Source organism: Brassica oleracea, chromosome C4 (assembly GCF_000695525.1).
Source record: "Brassica oleracea var. oleracea cultivar TO1000 chromosome C4, BOL, whole genome shotgun sequence".
Taxonomy (NCBI): Eukaryota; Viridiplantae; Streptophyta; class Magnoliopsida; order Brassicales; family Brassicaceae; genus Brassica; species Brassica oleracea.
The window spans coordinates 38,124,749-38,146,207 of record NC_027751.1 but is presented as its reverse complement, the minus strand read 5'-3'; the positions used below and the strand labels follow the sequence as shown (position 1 = coordinate 38,146,207).

Here is a 21,459-nt window from a genome sequence, read left to right as displayed (position 1 = left end):
ACTTGAATGTATCAAACAACGTACGGTTCTTAAATCTTAACATAACTTGCACGCTTGAGGAATGCGATCTTGACACCGCAAAACTCAAATACCCGGACAAAAAATTGAAATTGTTGTATCATATAGAGTATCCAAAACGTAAGAATGTTCTATATGAGCTACTATTAGACATGTATGATTTGTTTTCAATTAGTACTATGCCATTATTTAAATTTAAAATGTCATAGATATCTAGAAAGCATGTAAAATATAGAAAGTTTTCAAATGTAATTTATTTGAGTTATTCGACGACTTCTTTTTAGTTAAAACTTAAAAGACGCGATACAAATAAATAACTTTTTTCCATTTTAATGTATTAACTTTAAGTTGTTACTAGATTTTGATCCGCGCGGGTTTATTTTTTTTTTTTTTTTCAATTGACAAATATTTAGTAAATGTCATATTTCATATATTTGTGTTTTATTTTATAAAAGACTTAAACTTTTTATCTTTCTTTATTGTGTATCATTTTAAATGACTATTTATGTTTAAAAAATTAAACTTTATTTTTTTAATGAATTAAGTTGGTATAACTCTGATAAATTAACTTTATTATGTGGTTAATATTTTTAATAAAAATAATTATATACTTTTAATAAAGATTTATACTTTTCAATGAAAAAATCAATTTTTTTTTTATGAATGCTTAAATTATATTAAGAAAAGAAAAAAAAATTAAGAATGGTTGAAAAAAAATTATTTGAACTTGGACTCAATGGTCCAAAGGAAAAAAAAATGTGAGAATTGGATTTGATTTCTTAATCGGCCCAAATGACCCAAGAGAAATATGATGTGGACAGTGGACTGGATCCGAAAAAATAGCCCAATATAGATGTGTTATTAATATTACTTGATTGTCCTTAATGAAATATGCAATGTTAGTAAAGAAATGGCAGGATAAGGTAAAAATGACAATAGGATTCTGCTTTAATAGTATAGATAGCTATACGTAGTTTTCTTCCTTATTAGCATCTTCTTGGCTGTAGAAGTGTTTAGGTTACCGAATGAATCAAGAAGTAGGGACCAGATCAGAGAATCACACATCTCCCACCGCCAAGTGAAAACGCATCTCTCTCTCTTTCATATTAACTGAAGCCAACGTATTCATTGTTGACCATATTTTCTTCAAAGTTGTAATTTTCTTGTAATAGAAGCCAACGTATTCACTGCAGATTTATCCCATAAAGCTGCAAAAGAGGTTCTTTATCCACATATAACCGAAAAGATCAAAGCTTCAAACATACAATACATGTGAATGTTGAACTTTCAGTTTATAGTTGGGTAATAAGATCTCCAAAACAAACATCAAATGCAAGTGAGTTATCAATAGATAACTCATTTTTAAAATTCACTTTTAATATTCCAAGGACTATTCAAAACAGTTTTTAAAACCCAAACCGGACACTGAATCGAACAATTTACCGGATAACCAGATTATTGGGTCGGACCGTGGGCGAAACACAATTAATAAATTAATTAATTTTGTTATATAATAATATATTAACTACTGAAAAATATAATAAATGTTTTATGTTTTAAAAACCATTTGGAAAAATACTTAATTTTAGTTTTTATATTTTTGTTTTCATTTTACATACAAAATATCAAAAATATACTATTTAACAATTTTATAATAAGTGAAGAGTTTTGACGTAGAATAAAAATATATCAAGAGTTAAATTAAGTATTTAAATGTCTAATGTGAATAATAAAATTTAAATTTAGATCCAAAATAAGCCAAAGTAAAACATAAAATTGTAATAAATTATCATTAAAAAAATAAACTAATGCTAAATCACATCAACTAGTTTTGTTAATAGGTTCATAATCCACATGATCATATGATCTTTTTTGTTTTAAACTAAAAACTTAACTTCTTAATTAGAATACAAAAATAGATTCTAATAATATAACCAAAAAATCTTTTAAAACAAGAATAATTAAAAGTTACATATTGGTTCAACCAATGTTCAACCGGTAGTCGGGTTCCGGGGTTTAACGATTTTTGTGGGTTTTACTGAATTTTTAAATAATGATTTTTTCCTAAAATCCAAAATCCAAACCGGATTTACCGGTTCGACCGCGGGTCCGGATCGGGTTTCAAAACACTAATTCAAAGTTATAGTATTATCACATAGATCATCTATTCTGGAGAGATTTCCCGCAGATGGATGATCATCACTTTACATGGATACTATGGTATATTTGGAAAGGAAGGAATAGTAAAGTTTTTAGTAATCTGGACTTTGATCCTAGAGACACGCTAAATTTGGCAGAAACAGAGTCAACACTTTGCGCTGAGACACATATATTGAATGAACAGGGGAATGTACGACACATAGAGGTTAGGACTTTACCGTCCATTCCAGGAAGATGGTGTTTCACAGATGGTTCCTGGAAAGAGAATGATATTTTCTCTGGACAGAGTTGGTTTAGTAGGATTTGATGGGTTGTTAGGGGTGAGGAATGTACGGGCTAGTCTTTCTCCTCTTCATGCGGAGATGGAAGCACTACTTTGGGCAATGGAATGCACGATAAACTTACATCAATTTCAGGTAACATTTACGACGGATTGCTCTCAATTGGTGAAGATGGTTTCAGAACCAGAAGAATGACCAGCTTTTGCAAACTATTTAGAAGATTTAAAGGCCCTGAAAGAAAGTTTCCTCCATTCCGAGATTATCAATGTACCAAAGACGCAAAATACAAAGGCGGATGGCCTAACACGCAGTGTCAGGAAACAATCGTCTTTCGTCGTTTACATGGATCAATATCTCCCGGTTTGGTTCATAGAGTCATTATGAGTCTGCGTAAGTCGATGACAATATATATATATTTTCACATTTGTAATTTGCTCAGTTTTTTTAATGAATATTCAATTGTGGTACTTACCACCCACAACTTAGAAATTAATCATTTTGAATTTGCTGTTGTTGTTTTAGATTAGTTTTTGATTGCATTTGAAGCCCATTTCAATGTTTGTGGCTGTTAACAGGATACAAAAAAAAGAAGAACTTCCTCGTGTTCAGCAAAGACACTAAGACAGTAGGGACCCATAAATGACATTAGACATATCATCAGAGAGACTCATAAAACAACTCAGCCTCAAGGCAAACTCTTTCAAACAAGATGAAGCTCTAGCCAAACTTATCTCGACTCCCAATTCATACCCGGTAACATAAATTTTCTGAGCAAGTTATGACTCGATTTCAAAAACTTCCCTTAGTGCAACCAAATTCAATCAACAAAGTGTTTGACTACGCAGAGAAGCCTCAATTCAGTGCACTTTTAAAGAGCAAAAACTACATACTTAGTAACTTTATAACGTAATTAAGTACATCAAAGCCATTTGATTAGAGAGAAAGCCATAAAATAAGCACATTTTGCCACAAAATGCATTCCCTAAAAGCTATACTAAGCTTGAGATTCCACCAAAAGCATATATCTCAGACATCTCACTAACTATATACGCATATCTAAGTAAAGAGAAGCACTAAAGGTTCAAGCTTTAAGACCCTTGTTTGTCTGCGTTCTCTTGCTGAGCTTCATGTGGATGATGATGATGATGCTGAAGCACCTTAGCTTGTTCTTGACCCATTTGCTGATAAATCTGCGGATTCAAAACCCCCCACATTCCTAACTTGGGGCATTTGATTGTTCTCAAAACCCATGTCTGAAGAGCCATTGAAATCAAACCCAAGAAACCCAATTCCACAGTTCAGATCCAATCCTCCTCCCGTAGGATTAGCTCCAACAATACCAAACCCAGTCTCATTCGCCCAAAACCCATTTGAAACTTGAGACCTTGAAACGGAGTCGGCGGCGGGTTTGATTCCAGTTCCGGTGGCGGAGATAATGGACGGCTCAGCGTGGCGGAGAAGCCATTGGAGAGTCTCGCCGTCGGATTTGTGACCTAACTCTCGAGTCAGTTGAAAAATCCTGGCAGCACAGAGAGGAGGCAACCTAACTCTTCGACCGCGTCCTTCCACTTTAAGGTGTCCATCTTTGCTCGATTTGGTCTGAATCTCACGCCCTTGCTTCCCCTTCTCCTTCTGCTTCCACTTGCTCTTTCCTTCAACAGTGTTGTTGAGAACCTTAACCTCTGCTTCTGGGTTTAAGAGATTTGGAGGGTTCTTAGGATCCATGATGACAGGTTGTGGGGACTTTTAGGGCGCTTGAGTAAAATAAAATTACCAAACTTTTTTTTTTATTATTTCCTCTCCTCTCTCGCAGAGATTTAATTGTGGGGGGCGTGTGTGAGTGAACACCTTTTTGAGTTTTGAGTCTTTTGACCTAATTTAAAAGCGGCTTAAGTTAACAAATTTCTTTTAGTAAAATTGTTTTTTCAACTTAGTAAAATTGTTTTTTCAACACTTATTTAAATTTTACAAAAACACATTAAAAGTTATACAATAACCCACGATATCAGAGTGGGATTCAGGGATCCTATCAGAAGAATTATCAATTTTTTTTTTTTAAAAAAAACATACTTTGTGAACAAAATCTTAATTTAAATTACTCCTTAAGATACAATATTTATTTGGTAACATATAAGTTAAAAAAAATTATATTAAAATTTTTTATATATAAAATATAATATTTGAAAACTGTTTTTGTTATCTTTCTATTTTACACTTAACATTTTATATATTCATTTATACTCCATATAAATATTTTTAAAGGGCTCCACAAAAGAGAAGGCCCCATTAAAATGTTTCAAGTACATGGTGTCCAGCCTGATTCAGTGTAGATCTTGACGTCGAAGTGAGCGTTTCTATACCTGTACAGTTACCGAGGTGGCATCATCATCAGCGCGTACTACTCCTTACTTAAGAAGAGTGGAAGTAAGAAGAACAGCAGAAAACAAGGATCAGTGGATGGAGTGCGAGCTCACAATCTACACATCCTAATGGTTGTCAAGCCACGAATCACCCACCAGTAAACATTGTTATTAGCTACCAATTCATGCAACTCATCAGTGTGAAATCTAAACAGGCGGCGTCTCGGAAGATAAATGCATTATTGGGCCTTTGAGGTAAGCCCACGTCTTGGAGGGCCATAATCTCAAATCAAAATAAACCCTTAGGTCTTCAGAGAAGCCGCCACGAAAAACTGGAAGCGTCGGATTAGTTTATTTGGATCTCTATTAGGGTTTTAGTTTCTCAATCCCTAAATTCGGATTTGAGGGAAGGTCAGGGCGAATTGAAATGGTTATGTCGGCGAATTTCTTCAAGTTGGACTCGCCGGAGTCTGACACGGATGAAGAGAGGACGACGAGGAGTAAGGTTGCGGTTCAATCTCAAGGAACTGATGCAGAGCACAGCTCTATGAAGAAGAAGAAGAAGAAAGCAAGTGTTGAAAAACCTGATTCTGAAGATGGTGGAAAGAAATCGAAGAAGAAGAAGAAGAAGAAGGTATCTGGTGGTGATGAGATAGGAGACACTGAGAAAGCACTCGTCAACACTGATGATGATGATGATGGTAAGAGAGATACGGGAAAGAGAAAGCGTGTTGATGATCTGGGAGATGCAGCACACAAGCCTAAGACTAAGAAGAAGAAAACTATTGCGGATTCAGAAAACAGCTTCAGCTCGGCAAATAGCTCAAAGAAGAAAAGTAAGGCTCAAGTTAACAACACTGACTGCACCAAAGATGCTAATCAGTTACAAACTGAGGATCTTGAGGCTGACTTGAACAAGTCTAAGAAGAAAAGGAAGAAGAAGCAAACTGATGATCCAGAGGCTGGCTTGAACACGTCTACCAAAGATACAAAGAAGAAAAGGAAGAAGAAGCAAACTGAAGTTCCAGAGGTTGGAGAAGACAACAAGGACTCTACTGAAGACGCAGAGAACACACAAACTGAGAATTCAGAGGCTGACTTGAAGAAGTCTTCAAAGAAGAAGAAGCAAATTGATGATCCAGAGGTTGAAGAAGACAACAAGACGCAAATTGAGAATTCAGAGGCTGGCTTGAATAAGTCTACAAAAGTTCCAAAGAAGAAAAGGAAGAAGAAGCAAATTGAAGCTCCAGAGGTTGAAGAAAACCAGAAAGACTCTTCCGAAGATGCAGAGAATACACAGACTGGGAATTCAGAGGCTGAAGGAAACTACTTGAACTCTCCGGAAATTGCAAAGAAGAAAAGTAAGAAGAAAAAGAAGAAGAAGCAAAGTGAAGATCCAGAGGCTGAACAAAACAACAAGGGGAAAAGGAAGAAGAAGCAAAAGGGTAGTAAGAGTGATGAAGTTCTGACCACCCCATCACCTAAAAGCGCTAAAAAGGTCAACTTTTCCGACCAAGTTGAAGTTTTTCCTGCTGAGTCTGAAGAAAGCGATGAAGAAGAAAAAGAAGAAAAAGTTGACCTGGTGAGGGGTAAGCGTTTTACAGAGGAAGAGGACGAGCTGATCAAGAAATCTGTCTTGGAATACGTTGATAACCATGCTTTAGGAGACGAAGGGATAAACATGGTTATGAACTGCAAGGCACACAAACAAGTCAGAGGCTGCTGGAAAGAGATAGCTACTGCTTTGCCTTGGAGGCCATACACTGGCGTCTACTATCGCGCACATACTTTGTTTGAAGAAGGATCTAAAGGGGTATGGACCAAAGAGGATTTGGAGCTCGTTGTACAGCATCAGAAGAAACGAGGCAACGATTGGAGAACTCTCGCGGATGCCATGGGTAAACACAGGAACCATGTGAAAGACGCTTGGAGGAGGATTAGATTGGCGTCCAAGAAGAGAGGACACTGGTCTATGGAGGAGTACCAAAGCCTCTTTGATCTTGTCAACAAAGACCTTAGGATAAAAGTGTTCAAAGAGAAGCACTCGAAACATGGGATGCTGAGAGATAACATCCCTTGGATGGCCATAAGCGACGAGCTCGGAACAAGGGACCATGCCGTCTGCTGCTTGAAATGGTATGATCAGTTGACATCACCGATGGTGGCAAAGGGGATATGGGCTAACGTGGATGACTATAGGCTCCTGGACGAGCTTACGAATCTGGATGCTGCTTGTGTGGACGACATGGATTGGGATAATATTTTGGATAATAGAGATGGTGATGTTTGTAGAAGTCGGTGGAACCAGATGGTGAATCATATCGGAATACCTGGAAGCAAAACGTTTGCGGAACAAGTTGAGATTTTGTCTCAGAGGTATTGCCCTGACATAGCTGAAGACAGAGAAGATTTTGACAACAGACCTTTTGACCCTGAAGATTAATCAAGTCTAGTAAGAGTTTTATTTGTTCCTTTTTGTTTTCTACTTTAAGTTCAAGTTATGTTTGTGAGCTTGAAAAACTATGTTAAGGTTTCTGATCCGATTCTCTTTGCTTCTCTTTTTCCTTAGCATTAATGTTTATCAGTCAATAGGATATCTAGTGAATGTATCCATAAATTATTTGTGTTCTAGATATGTGAAAAGAGTCCCGCATTGAAGTTGCAGTAAAAGAGTTTCGCTAGTAGTGCTTTGCTTGGCTTGGAATACAGCTAATAGTCTTATATTTTTTTGGGACATCTTCTAGTTCAAATGCTAGGTACAAGGTCTATGAGGTTGGAGTAACCTTTGAATCTTGCAGGCAAGAGACACATCAAGGTCTCATGTTTGTAGTCGACCGTTGAAATAGAGAAATGGATCAAAGTAGTTCGAATTAAAGATCTTAAAAACAGATTGGGTTTCTAATGTCTTCCATGAACAAAAACAGTAAATCAAGATTAGATGATTAAAAACACAATAATCCGATACTGTTTGCTTTTTGGTCAAGTACTCACACTTCAAATCAATTATTTTAGCCATGAAAGTGTAAAAATGTAACATTTTAAACCTTTGTGGTCAAGTACTCACACTTCAAATCATTTATTCTAACACATTAAATCTTGAAATTAACTTACCTTTTTACCTCTTGAAATTAACTTATTTTTTACCATGTAAAAATGTGACCGGTACTGTTTATTCAGTGGTAAAAAAATAAGTTTCAAAGTTTAATCTGTTAAATATTTGATGGTTTGAAGTGTGTGCCTGAGCACCAGGGTTTGAAGTGTTTGCTTTTTATATTTTCATAGTTTTAATTGCGATTTTCCCTATAATTTTGCCCTTCACTAAAACTGTTCGGAGGCAGTTAGTTGCCAATCGTGCATTGTGTTCAGACATTGGGAAACAGAGATCGTGATCATTTTCAAAGAGGATTCCTCTCAGAGGTCATAGCCAATCTAAGGATCACACCAATGTCAACTTAGGTATTCCAAGGAATTCATTTTTTCTAAAAAAGGCAAAGAGATTACAATCACACTTGCGATCAAATCAAACATGCCATTTAAGCAAAAAACAAACGTCAACATCACAATACTAAAAGGACAATATGAAGCTCTCTAAGCTATGCCACATCGTTTAAAATAATTATCCAATAAGAAAATTTATTTTCGCCACGTCACCTTCGTTTTTTTTACTAAAGAAGAGTAAAGTCGATGTTATGCCGTGGTTTTTCCACTTCGTGTTCGTCTCCAAACTCAGAATTTTCAGTTACCTTGAGACAATATTGATCAATCAATGATTATCTATAAACTCTTCTTGATTGTTTCGTTTCACCTCCACCCAAAATCGAGTTGACTGTAGAAACGCATCTCGAAATCGTTTTCAAACAGAATTGGTTTTATATTTTGCTGGGGCTTATGTTTTTGTAGGCAAATCCTTGCGACTTGATCTTCGCGATTGCATATTTTGGTCCGAGTTGTGGTTCATAATGATCTATCAATTAAAACACAAGCAGAAGAGTGAATGCTTATTGATTGATCAAGATTCAGATACCTTTTTGGATATCATTTTATACTTAATTTCCACTGTTCAACTCACTTTTAAATCATTGCACATTATATGATTATGTAATTTAAATACTCGATATTGACTTCTCTCTTTCCTTCTCCAGTTTCCATCAAAATCGATTCTTTTTTTCTCTCTCAGCAAAACCCTAACATTGACGAATCGCGTACACTTTCTTCTTCGGGTACGTTTCTTCTCAATTCAAGTATCTAAGGTTCTTCTGCTTCAAATTGATTCACCGATCGTGTTTACAATTTCGAAATCATGATCTTCGCCAGCTTGAAATTTGCAGAGTCGGATCGAGTCGCCATGGCTAAGAGCTCATTCCAGATTTCTAATCCGCTGGGCTAGTTACTTAGATCCTCTCTTAGCTGTGTATACACATCTAAATAGCTTCAGATCTTGTAGAATTCTTATGATCTTGATTCTTTGTATCTTTGTTTCGTGTTGGTTCTATCTTCTTAGGGATACACATACACTTAACCGAGTTTAATTAATGTCTTAATCCTTGAGATGATCATGATGTTGATTGATGTTTTTTTGGTTTGTTGATGATTATCAGAGACAAGGATGAATGAAGCGACTCGAATCAGAGAGAAGTACCCTGACAGAGTCCCTGTACGTGAATTCACTCTCTTGATTTAACTTTAAATTGAGCATTGTGTTCTAATTTAGAATCTGAAACATGTAGGTGATTGTGGAGAACATGACATGACAAGAAGAAAACATTCACCCAAGGCTTGGATAGGTAATTATATAGAAATTCACTTTGTAGTTTTTTGAACAATTGTTATATAGAAACAAGAAAACGTCTGGTGAATGCTGCACTTGAAGAATAAGAAATATTTATTACATGTTTTGATCAGTTTATATTGTCAGCTAATGTCGGAGAAGAACAAAGGGATTTTATAGTTTTTCTTTTAGATCATTCACTATGGTTTTCACTGTTTTTAGTGATTCAATGTATGTTTTTTATTTTGAATCAGAAAGAACTAGCTCAAAGATTTGAGAGAGTAAAGTCTGTTGATCTGCATCTTAAATAGAACCATGGTAATTTCAAGCATTTGATTGTGCTCCCATGCAGCTTAGTTGTAGTGATTGAAAGACAACTTTAGACCATTTGGTATCATTAATTTTGTGGAGTAGCAGCATGTTTGTTGCTTTTATAGTTCTTACCTTTATTTTGTGACTGAGAACTGATATCACATTATCTCGCAGGTTTCTAGAAAGTTTATGTTCTGGAATTTTGTGTATTTGGAACTACCTGACACATGTGGATGAATAATTTTGTTTTCTTTATCTGTTTTCATATGCATTGATATTGAATGAAAAAAATTTGTGATGATTAATGACAAAAAGTGCAATTGAAAGATTATTTTATGTATTCTATTAGGTTCCATAAAAGAAAAGACTAAGATCTTTGAGAAGAGGCCAACATTCTTAATTTAGAGTCATTGTTGATTTGTATGATTTAAATATCAAGTTCGGTAGATTTGTGTAAAAACTTTGTTCTATAGTTTGGTTTGGTGTGGACAATGATATTATTTGTACGTATAGATCAATTTTTGATTCAATTTTATTTCTATTATAAAATTGTTCAAGTTGATATTATAATTCAATGATTAGTTGAGTCTGTTAAGTTGTGTTAAAAAAAAAAATTGAGTCTGTTAAGTTGACGACAAAAAGAAATAACTCAATGATTTTAAAGTCAAAGTTTAAACGAATTGTAAATCTTACAATTGTTTTATACATAACTAAAAAAAATGTTTTTAAATCATAACTAGGTTTAGTTAGTTTTTACTTATCCTACTTATCATCCTATATATGGTTTCCAGTAATAAGAAACAACAAATTGTGAGTTCAAATTATTTTAAATTTGTTAGACACAAATCGATGAATAAATACAAACAAATTTTAAAATTTCTAACAATCGATTGTATTATATATTCACGAAATATGGTCATATATAAGTGTCAACTTTTTAAATTAACTAAAAACTATAAGAATACCCCGGGCGTAGCCCGGAAAAATCTCTAGTATTATTACAAACAATGGCAAAACGTCTCACTTCAACTTTGAACCATCTTCTTCAAGGGTAGTGAGCTTCGTATTGTGAACAACTGCAGGATAATAAATAAAAGACCGTATTTTTAGATTACATCTTTTTTTCAAACAAACGAATTTATCATTGTAGTTACATTTTTATGTCAAAAGTCATATTTTTATTTATTCAAAAGTGTACACATAATTATTTAATTTTGTGTTTAAATCCACATATAATTTGGAATAGCTTAGCTCTGATTATTTAAACATTTATTCCATGTTAAGACTTTTAACAATTACACAACAGTATATAAACTTGATTATTCGACATTCCCTTGAAACATATATTTCTTCAACTCCCCATCACTTCTTGAAACTTTAAGTTCATCATCACTTATGGACCTTTTCCTTTGGTTGATTGAGTTAGAGTGGTTCGCACGTGTGCCCGTCGGGGCAGGGGCGCTGGAACATCCTCGCCGGTACTGACCTGGAACAATATGAATTTTTTTATTTTTTTTTAAATCAATGAAAGATCATATGATTAGTTAACGTCAGGTTCTTTAAATAAAACTTAACATTAAGGTTCTGAGCTTTAATGGGTCAGTAACGCCCTGAAAATTTGAATCATCTTAACATTTATAAATTGAATCATAATTGTGTACAAACAATATATTCGAACTAAATGTATATGTTTTGAATTCTGGCTCTGGAATTTACTTGGTGGGTTTCTCGCGCATCGGGTATCCGAAGACTTGGTAGTAACTACAGTTCAAAAAAAATGAAATGAGCATCATTGTCGGAGCACATCTCTTTATATAAAACAATTTATGTAGTAACTCGAATAGTTGAAAATAAGTGTAAGTTATATTTATATACGTAGACGAATATATAAACTAACGTGTGGAGCGTTTGGCCTCGGCGACACCGACTTGAGAAGAAAGACATAGAAGTAAAGACAGAAGAAGAGCTGTTACACATGATTTATAATTTGCCTTTTTAAAACTGATTTTCTTTGTTACGTTTCGTGAAATGGTATTTTATAAGTAGAGAAGATAATATGAAAGCATCAGCCGTACCAAAGAATATTCAGTTTAACGCGTTTTTGACTTTTTACACTGACCGGCGACTTTTTAAACTCCGATTTTGCTGTCCACCAAGTATTGAAAGACTTTCGGAGTCCTTTCTAGTTTTGATACATGGTCTAATTGTAAAATGTTTGGTTCATAATTCACAGAAACGTTGACAAAATTCTAATTCATTTAGTATATTGCAAACTCGATTAAGAACGAAATTCAAATATTGTGTGTTTTTGGTTAAGTTCAGATCTTTCTTTTCCGGGAGAATTGTCAAGTGTGACTCAAAACTTGGAGTCAAACCCAAAACAATACCCCAACTTGGGTCAAAGGCAAAAGTAACCTAAAAGGCTATTGAAATTACAACTATCCCCTTGTGACCAAACAAAAAAACGGAATTCTTTTTACTGACTTAACTTAAAGTCGTCTGGACAGTTAGTCTTAAACATAATTTAAAAATTTTGTAAAAAATATTTTGATAAGTGAAAAATGGGAATTATGTAATTAACATATGTCTTAGGAGGTATAAATTAAGATATAACAAATTTCAATTGTTTTCAGCATAGATGAGTGAAAGTAGTGAGTCATGATATTCTTAAGTTTATGTTTCATCAACATATGTTGTAGTATTGTATGTGTTCTTAGGGTTAGATGTTGGAAAGCATTAAAACCGTTTTTGAAAATTTTTAAAATAACTTATGCGTGTTCATTTCTGTGTATAGTAAACACTATTTAAGTATAATTTGATTTTATAACGTGGTTAGTTAGTTAATCTAGTCATTTTAGTTTAGGGGTTCATTTTAGGGTCTAGGACGACTTAATATTTTGTCGTCTGAAAACAGACGACTAAATATTAAGTCATCTGTTGTACATTATCAGCCAGAATAAGTCGTCTAAACCGGACCAAACCTTAAAGTTTACCAATGTAATTTTAAAGCTAACCGGATTATTTACCCAATATATAAGGTGATTTTTATTTTTTTTGTTTCATTTTTCGCGAAATTCAGAAACCCTAACAGTTCTCTCTCAAAGGCGATTTCGAATTCCCACGATTTCCGAACAAACCATCGTTCTCAACATCGGCTATCTATCTCACTTCATTCTCACCGTTGTCGCCGCAGCTTCTTCTAACCCTAGCCGCGCCGATTCCTCTAAACCCTAGCGCCGCCGATTCCTCTAAACCCTAGCGCCGCCGATTCCTCTAAACCCTAGCGCCGCCGATTCCTCTAAACCCTAGCGCCGCCGATTCCTCTAAACCCTAGCGCCGCCGATTCCTCTAAACCCTAGCGCCGCCGATTCCTCTAAACCCTAGCGCCGCCGATTCCTCTAAACCCTAGCGCCGCCGATTCCTCTAAACCCTAGCGCCGCCGATTCCTCTAAACCCTAGCGCCGCCGATTCCTCTAAACCCTAGCGCCGCCGCTTCCACTATATCCGAACAAACCGTCGCCCTCGCCACCGTGGTCACCAACGTTCTAAACACTAGCGCCGCCGCTTCTTCTAAACCCTAGCGCCGCCGCTTCTTCTCTGTAAACCTTAGCGCCGTTTCTCTGTAAACCCTAACGCCGCTAAGTCATCAATCTCGAGGAAAAGATGAACATAAAACGTTGTCTCTATCAATTTACTCATTCTCACCGTTTCACGTTTATTTTTTCAGATCTATAACCGCAATGACGAGTACTCCAACTCCTTCTGCGACTGGAAGACTTGTAAGTAATTTAAGTCGTCTACTAAGTCGTCTGGACTTATATTGTTGTCTTTGATTATTTTGCAGACAAAAAGGATGGATATTCCAGAACTCCCCCGTAGGTTATACACATCAGGGGAAGAACCAGAAGCCCACAATAGCATTTCGTATCATACGGATAACAGCAAGTTGCATACTGCTCTTAGGAAAGCTCTTACTGATGACGAATTTGAAGAGCTCAAGGAGTCGAGTTTGGGAGTTTTCATCAAGTTCAAGGAGCAGGGATTTGGTTGGGCTTCAAGGCTGGTTCACTACATGCTCAGTTTCAAGCTGGACATTAAGAAGAAGTATGAGATGTGGTCTCTCGTTGGTCCAGAACCTTTGAGGTTTTCACTGTTAGAGTTTGAAAACCTCACTGGTCTAAACTGCGAGTACATCGAGGACCTTGAGACACCAAAATGTGACGTTACCCCAGAGATGGTTTCTTTCTGGGGGATGCTGGGAGTTCATCTGGAAGCTGGGCCAACTACTGATCAGATAATAGCAGCACTGAAGAGATGCGGGGATTGGTCCAGGGAAGATCGCAAGCGGCTCGCGTACCTCTCCATCTTCACTGGATTCATTGAAGGGAGAAAGTTTTCAACCGCTACACGATCTACTCTGGCAAGGCTAGTGATGGATTTAGAACGGTTTGAGAATTATCCATGGGGGAGAGTCGCGTTTAAGGTGCTGATGGACTCTTTGTGGAACAAAGAAATTGCTGGCTGTTACACCGTGGATGGGTTTATACAAGTTCTTCAGGTCTAGACGTACACAGCTATGCCGGAATTGGGTGCTAGTATTGGTGGTCCCAGAGCAGACAGTCCGTCTCCACCGATACTGGCTTACGAGGGCAGCAGAGGCCGCAGATCAATGAAAGCTGCTATCTTGAGTCAGGTATTTACTTCAATCCAAAAGACTGCGCAGACGACTTATTATAAGTCGTCTGGAAAGTCTTCCATCTGGACGACTTATTAGACGACTTATAATAAGGCGTCTGGAAAGTCTTCCCAGCTGGACGACTTATCGGACGACTTAATTAAGTCGTCTGGAAAGTCTTCCATCTGGACGACTTATTAGACGACTTATAATAAGGCGTCTGGAAAGTCTTCCCAGCTGGACGACTTATCGGACGACTTAATTAAGTCGTCTGGAAAGTCTTCCATCTGGACGACTTATTAGACGACTTATAATAAGGCGTCTGGAAAGTCTTCCCAGCTGGACGACTTATCGGACGACTTAATTAAGTCGTCTGGAAAGTCTTCCATCTGGACGACTTATTAGACGACTTATAATAAGGCGTCTGGAAAGTCTTCCCAGCTGGACGACTTATCGGACGACTTAATTAAGTCGTCTGGAAAGTCTTCCATCTGGACGACTTATTAGACGACTTATAATAAGGCGTCTGGAAAGTCTTCCCAGCTGGACGACTTATCGGACGACTTAATTAAGTCGTCTGGAAAGTCTTCCATCTGGACGACTTATTAGACGACTTATAATAAGGCGTCTGGAAAGTCTTCCCAGCTGGACGACTTATCGGACGACTTAATTAAGTCGTCTGGAAAGTCTTCCATCTGGACGACTTATTAGACGACTTATAATAAGGCGTCTGGAAAGTCTTCCCAGCTGGACGACTTATCGGACGACTTAATTAAGTCGTCTGGAAAGTCTTCCATCTGGACGACTTATTAGACGACTTATAATAAGGCGTCTGGAAAGTCTTCCCAGCTGGACGACTTATCGGACGACTTAATTAAGTCGTCTGGAAAGTCTTCCATCTGGACGACTTATTAGACGACTTATAATAAGGCGTCTGGAAAGTCTTCCCAGCTGGACGACTTATCGGACGACTTAATTAAGTCGTCTGGAAAGTCTTCCATCTGGACGACTTATTAGACGACTTATAATAAGGCGTCTGGAAAGTCTTCCCAGCTGGACGACTTATCGGACGACTTAATTAAGTCGTCTGGAAAGTCTTCCATCTGGACGACTTATTAGACGACTTATAATAAGGCGTCTGGAAAGTCTTCCCAGCTGGACGACTTATCGGACGACTTAATTAAGTCGTCTGGAAAGTCTTCCATCTGGACGACTTATTAGACGACTTATAATAAGGCGTCTGGAAAGTCTTCCCAGCTGGACGACTTATCGGACGACTTAATTAAGTCGTCTGGAAAGTCTTCCATCTGGACGACTTATTAGACGACTTATAATAAGGCGTCTGGAAAGTCTTCCCAGCTGGACGACTTATCGGACGACTTAATTAAGTCGTCTGGAAAGTCTTCCATCTGGACGACTTATTAGACGACTTATAATAAGGCGTCTGGAAAGTCTTCCCAGCTGGACGACTTATCGGACGACTTAATTAAGTCGTCTGGAAAGTCTTCCATCTGGACGACTTATTAGACGACTTATAATAAGGCGTCTGGAAAGTCTTCCCAGCTGGACGACTTATCGGACGACTTAATTAAGTCGTCTGGAAAGTCTTCCATCTGGACGACTTATTAGACGACTTATAATAAGGCGTCTGGAAAGTCTTCCCAGCTGGACGACTTATCGGACGACTTAATTAAGTCGTCTGGAAAGTCTTCCATCTGGACGACTTATTAGACGACTTATAATAAGGCGTCTGGAAAGTCTTCCCAGCTGGACGACTTATCGGACGACTTAATTAAGTCGTCTGGAAAGTCTTCCATCTGGACGACTTATTAGACGACTTATAATAAGGCGTCTGGAAAGTCTTCCCAGCTGGACGACTTATCGGACGACTTAATTAAGTCGTCTGGAAAGTCTTCCATCTGGACGACTTATTAGACGACTTATAATAAGGCGTCTGGAAAGTCTTCCCAGCTGGACGACTTATCGGACGACTTAATTAAGTCGTCTGGAAAGTCTTCCATCTGGACGACTTATTAGACGACTTATAATAAGGCGTCTGGAAAGTCTTCCCAGCTGGACGACTTATCGGACGACTTAATTAAGTCGTCTGGAAAGTCTTCCATCTGGACGACTTATTAGACGACTTATAATAAGGCGTCTGGAAAGTCTTCCCAGCTGGACGACTTATCGGACGACTTAATTAAGTCGTCTGGAAAGTCTTCCATCTGGACGACTTATTAGACGACTTATAATAAGGCGTCTGGAAAGTCTTCCCAGCTGGACGACTTATCGGACGACTTAATTAAGTCGTCTGGAAAGTCTTCCATCTGGACGACTTATTAGACGACTTATAATAAGGCGTCTGGAAAGTCTTCCCAGCTGGACGACTTATCGGACGACTTAATTAAGTCGTCTGGAAAGTCTTCCATCTGGACGACTTATTAGACGACTTATAATAAGGCGTCTGGAAAGTCTTCCCAGCTGGACGACTTATCGGACGCTTCTTTACTGTCTCAACCTCATCTTTTTCAAGTATTTACAATATTGCCACTGCAATGAATAGTGGCAACAACCTTGTACGAACTGTTTGGAGCTTTTATTGCCCTTTAATGCACGTAAATCTCTTTACACTCTCTCTGTTTCAATTGTTATGAACTAAAAACAACATTTCTTTCACTTTCTCTCTATATTCATCCAAAAAACTCAAGCTTTTGATTCAAAATATGGGCTATGGTTGACAGAGCCATATTTCTTTCGTTTTTACTTACGGTTGCTTTCGTTTGAGGTTCTGGGTGGTTGGAGAAGACCTTGTGTGCAAACGAAGTCATCTCACCTAGTTTAAGGTACGAATTTGAATTTTTTTTCAAGATCTGTTCGCGTAGAAGACTTACTAGTAAGTCATCTGTATGTAGAAGACTTACTGATGAGTCTTCTGGTCAAACGGACGACTTAAATTAAGTCGTCCAGCTTTGTTTGTTAAAAAAAAACACTTCAGACGACTTATATATACGTCGTCTATGAGAAACGGGCTAGTTTTGCATTTGACCGAATCGTGTCAGATCTTTGACTATTTCTGGACGACTTATAATTCAGTCGTCTCTGGGAAAGTTAAAATTTCAATATTTTATGAAAACTTGACGACTTACGTGTAAGTCGTCCTAGGTTAGTTTTGTAATTGAAAAATAAAACTTCATAATTTAACTTTAACCAGACGACTTAATATAAAGTCGTCCAGCTAAACGACTTAATTTAAGGTCGTCCGGGATAAGCAAGGTTTGACCAGAAAATTGGGAAAAATTCTGGACGACTTTGCTTTCCCCGGACGACTTTAAATTAAGTCTTCTGGAGGGACGACTTTATATTAAGTCGTCTGGTTAAAGTTAAATTATGAAGTTTTATTTTTCAATTACAAAACTAACCTAGGACGACTTACACGTAAGTCGTCAAGTTTTCATAAAATATTGAAATTTTAACTTTCCCAGAGACGACTGAATTATAAGTCGTCCATAAATAGTCAAAGATCTGACACGATTCGGTCAAATGCAAAACTAGCCCGTTTCTCGTAGACGACGTATATATAAGTCGTCTGAAGTGTTTTTTTTTAACAAACAAAGCTGGACGACTTAATTTAAGTCGTCCGTTTGACCAGAAGACTCATCAGTAAGTCTTTTACATACATATGACTTACTAGTAAGTCTTCTACGCGAACAGATCTTGAAAAAAAATTCAAATTCGTACCTTAAACTAGGTGAGATGACTTCGTTTGCACACAGGGTCTTCTCCAACCACCCAGAACCTCAAACGAAAGCAACCGTAAGTCAAAACGAAAGAAATATGGCTCTGCAACCATAGCCCATATTTTGAATCAAAAGCTTGAGTTTTTTGGATGAATATAGAGAGAAAGTGAAAGAAATGTTGTTTTTAGTTCATAACAATTGAAACAGAGAGAGTGTAAAGAGATTTACGTGCATTAAAGGGCATTAAAAGCTCCAAACAGTTCGTACAAGGTTGTTGCCACTATTCATTGCAGTGGCAGTATTGTAAATACTTGAAGAAGATGAGGTTGAGACAGTAAAGAAGCCATTTTCGAAAAAAAAAAGAAAAAAAATGTTAATGGCATTTTCGTAGATAAAGTGCAGGTGTGGGGTTAAAATCTCAAAAAAAAAAGGAGTCAAAAGAAAAGGTTAGTTTTCTGTTTGACTCCAAGTTTTGAGTCACTTTTGCAAAAAGCCCTTCTTTTCCTAATTCATTTAGTATTTTACAGTGTTTTATTTTCATTTAACTAATGTTTTTAAAACTTAACTGATAACTAAACTGAAAAAAACATTTGGATGATGGGTTAATATGGTTCGGCTGAGTTCAGGTCAATTGAATAACATAAAACTAGGTTTGACCCGAGCTTTTAAAGCGCGAAATTACTTTTGATTTAACATAAAATTTTATAAAACAAAAAATGATTTTTTACCTAATGTATATATTTTTAAATTATATTTATAATTTAATTTATTTATTTTATTAGGTTAATTAAATTTATTCATTAATTTTACCTGTTTCGCATTAGTTTTAATTTTATTTTAAAAGTTGTTAAATTGATTTGAATTATTTATCTTGCTAACCAGTTCCACATTAGTCAAATTTTGTTAAAAAAATTATAATAAAAATGACTTAATATGTTTGTTAAATATTTATTTTATTTGATTGATACTTTAGATGTTTAATTAAGCTTGAGCATTTTACTCGGATCCAAAAATTCAACTTGAAACCAACCTGAAATCGAATAAAAATTTATAAGTACTTAGTTTGGTCTAAAATTCTTTTACTCGAAAGAAATAGAACCGAAAACAACGGACTCAAATATACTCAAGCCAATAAGAATCGATTCATACCCGACCCAAGAACATGAATATCTAAGACTATGATTCCACGTGTTTTATCTTTATATATTTTAATTTATTATTAAGTTGTAATGTATTTTTTGTAATTGTTATTATTATTTTGTAATATTTTCAAGTAATATTAAGATTTAAATGTAAAGTTTAGAGTTTGAAAATGTTTAATAAAAATGATTAGTAGTTTATTATTATTTATTTTGCAAAAGTTTAGATGAATATGACAAATTTTGATGGGTTTAAGTATTTCGGTGTTTTGGGTGTTTCGGGTTCTATTTAGAACCCGAACCGATTCGAACCCGCTACGAACCCAAAAATTATAGATACTTTTAGGGAAATTGGAGCCTATAACAATGAAAAAAACGGTAATTGGCAGAGTAGCTATTTTACCTAACGGACAGGTACACGGCGTCATATATACATAATAATATGGTACTACCCTTTTAATTAACCGGCTGCACCTGCTACAAAAATTAATTAAAAAATTAATTTTTAACTGCACAAAGGTAAATCGTGTCTTCACCCTATTCACATCTTCTCCTTCTCACTTTCTTCAGTAATTTCTCGATGTCAAAAGGTCTCTTCCTACGATCTGCTCCAACGCCTCGCCTCTGCCTGCAATCCAATTTTCATCTCGGTCGTCCTCCCTTTTAATCGTGTTCGCCGTTAGGGTTCTGCGGTTGGGTTTTGCGTTACAGTTTCGGCGGCGGTAGTAACACAGCCAACCTCTCCAACTTCACCAACTCAGTTCTTCTCAGATCTTTGACAGTCCCGTAAGTTCTCAGTGTTTCTCCGTCGATTCTGGTTACTAAATTTTCTTCTCAGATATTTATAGCGGTGATGTGAAATAAGTAGTGTAGTAATTTAGGGGAAGATGTGTGGAATATCAATTCTTATAAATGCTTAGTCGGTACACATAGTATGATATTTCGAATCCGGTTTCCATTTGAAATGTAATAGTATACTTATCCCATACAACTATTCCACTGAGGATAGTATCACTTGCTATTATGTTTTGCTTTGCTGCAATTTGTTGTCGATTGTGGTTCCTCTCTGATGTTCTTATTCTAAGTAATGCTTGAATTGGGGGTTTTTGTCTCTGCAGTGCATAGTTCATGGTGTAGAAATATCAATTATTTTATGGAATAGCATCTGCAATACATAGATGTTTCATCGTATGTCTGTATCAGTATATCTCATTGTTATATGTCATGTTAAGTGGAATAGTATGAGGTTCGCAATATTCCATTTTACATGGAATCATACTTTTACATCATATGTCTTTCCATTCATTAGCCATTCTTATTCTGTTTGACTCATAACTCATTTCTATATTGAATATTACAGTGTGAACCGTCCTCACTCTTTGCCTCTCTTACTTTTCATTCTTCAAGTTTGGTATGGACGAGTTAGACCTTCTAAGTTGATTGTTTGAGACATGCTTTGAACCTACTGGAAAAAAGGGTTAACAACTATTTCCAGTATTATGGAAGGTGGATTTAATTTCACAAAGATTTGGGTTGCCTATGTATTGGGGTTTATATTTCCTTAACTTGGGTTTAGTGTTTACTGCAAGTGTTCTATTACCATTTCCATTAGCTTTGTATTTCATGTGGCTAATGAGGAATGTAAATACATGTCTCTAGTATTATAGCAGGTGGATTTAGTTTCCTGAAGATTTGGGTTGCGGATTAGGATTTATATTTCTCTCACTTGGGTTTAGTGTTTAATGTCAAGTGTTCTATTACTAGTCCTATTAGCTTTGTATTTCATATTGCTCATGAGGAATGTAAATACATGTCTCCAGTAATATGGCAGGTGGATTTAATTTCATAAAGATTTGGGTTGCCTATGTATTGGGGGTTTATATTTCTCTAACTTGGGTTTAGTGTTTACAATCAAGTGTTCTTTTACCATCCTCATTAGCTTTGTATTTCATGTGGCTCATGAGGAATGTAAATATATGTCTCCAGTATTATGGCAGGTGGATTTAATT

General features: G+C 36.3%; 2 protein-coding genes and 1 long non-coding RNA gene across 6 annotated transcripts; 1 reads left to right on the top strand and 2 right to left on the bottom strand.

Moving 5' to 3' along the window:
• Positions 1-3,315: 3,315 nt before the first annotated feature.
• Positions 3,316-4,295, bottom strand: LOC106340339 (transcription factor TCP6). The gene is given in 2 exon segments (XM_013779223.1): positions 3,316-3,676; positions 3,678-4,295. Coding segments are annotated over 2 exon segments (636 nt in total). The 5' UTR covers positions 4,185-4,295; the 3' UTR covers positions 3,316-3,547.
• Positions 4,296-5,130: 835 nt separating this feature from the next.
• On the top strand, positions 5,131-7,377 carry LOC106342773 (RNA polymerase I termination factor). Of its 4 annotated transcripts, none has more exons than XM_013781801.1 (2): positions 5,131-5,728; positions 5,786-7,377. In XM_013781801.1, the coding sequence occupies exons 1-2, from the start codon at positions 5,247-5,249 to the stop codon at positions 7,260-7,262; spliced, it is 1,959 nt and encodes a 652-aa protein (XP_013637255.1). In that variant the 5' UTR covers positions 5,131-5,246; the 3' UTR covers positions 7,263-7,377. The 4 variants fall into 4 exon arrangements, with proteins under 4 accessions (XP_013637255.1, XP_013637252.1, XP_013637251.1 ...); XM_013781798.1 differs by having other exon boundaries at positions 5,131-5,736; positions 5,794-7,377; XM_013781797.1 differs by having other exon boundaries at positions 5,132-5,723; positions 5,781-7,377.
• Positions 7,378-11,150: 3,773 nt separating this feature from the next.
• On the bottom strand, positions 11,151-11,891 carry LOC106341566. The gene is made up of 3 exons (XR_001269684.1): positions 11,797-11,891; positions 11,616-11,660; positions 11,151-11,385 (listed from the first exon to the last, which is right to left on the bottom strand). It is a non-coding gene; the product is annotated as an uncharacterized LOC106341566 (long non-coding RNA).
• Positions 11,892-21,459: the final 9,568 nt, after the last annotated feature.

Bases quoted from the DNA above. Each gene is read 5' to 3' on its own strand.
- LOC106342773 (XM_013781796.1), top strand. From the start codon at position 5,247: ATGGTTATGTCGGCGAATTTCTTCAAGTTGGACTCGCCGGAGTCTGAC.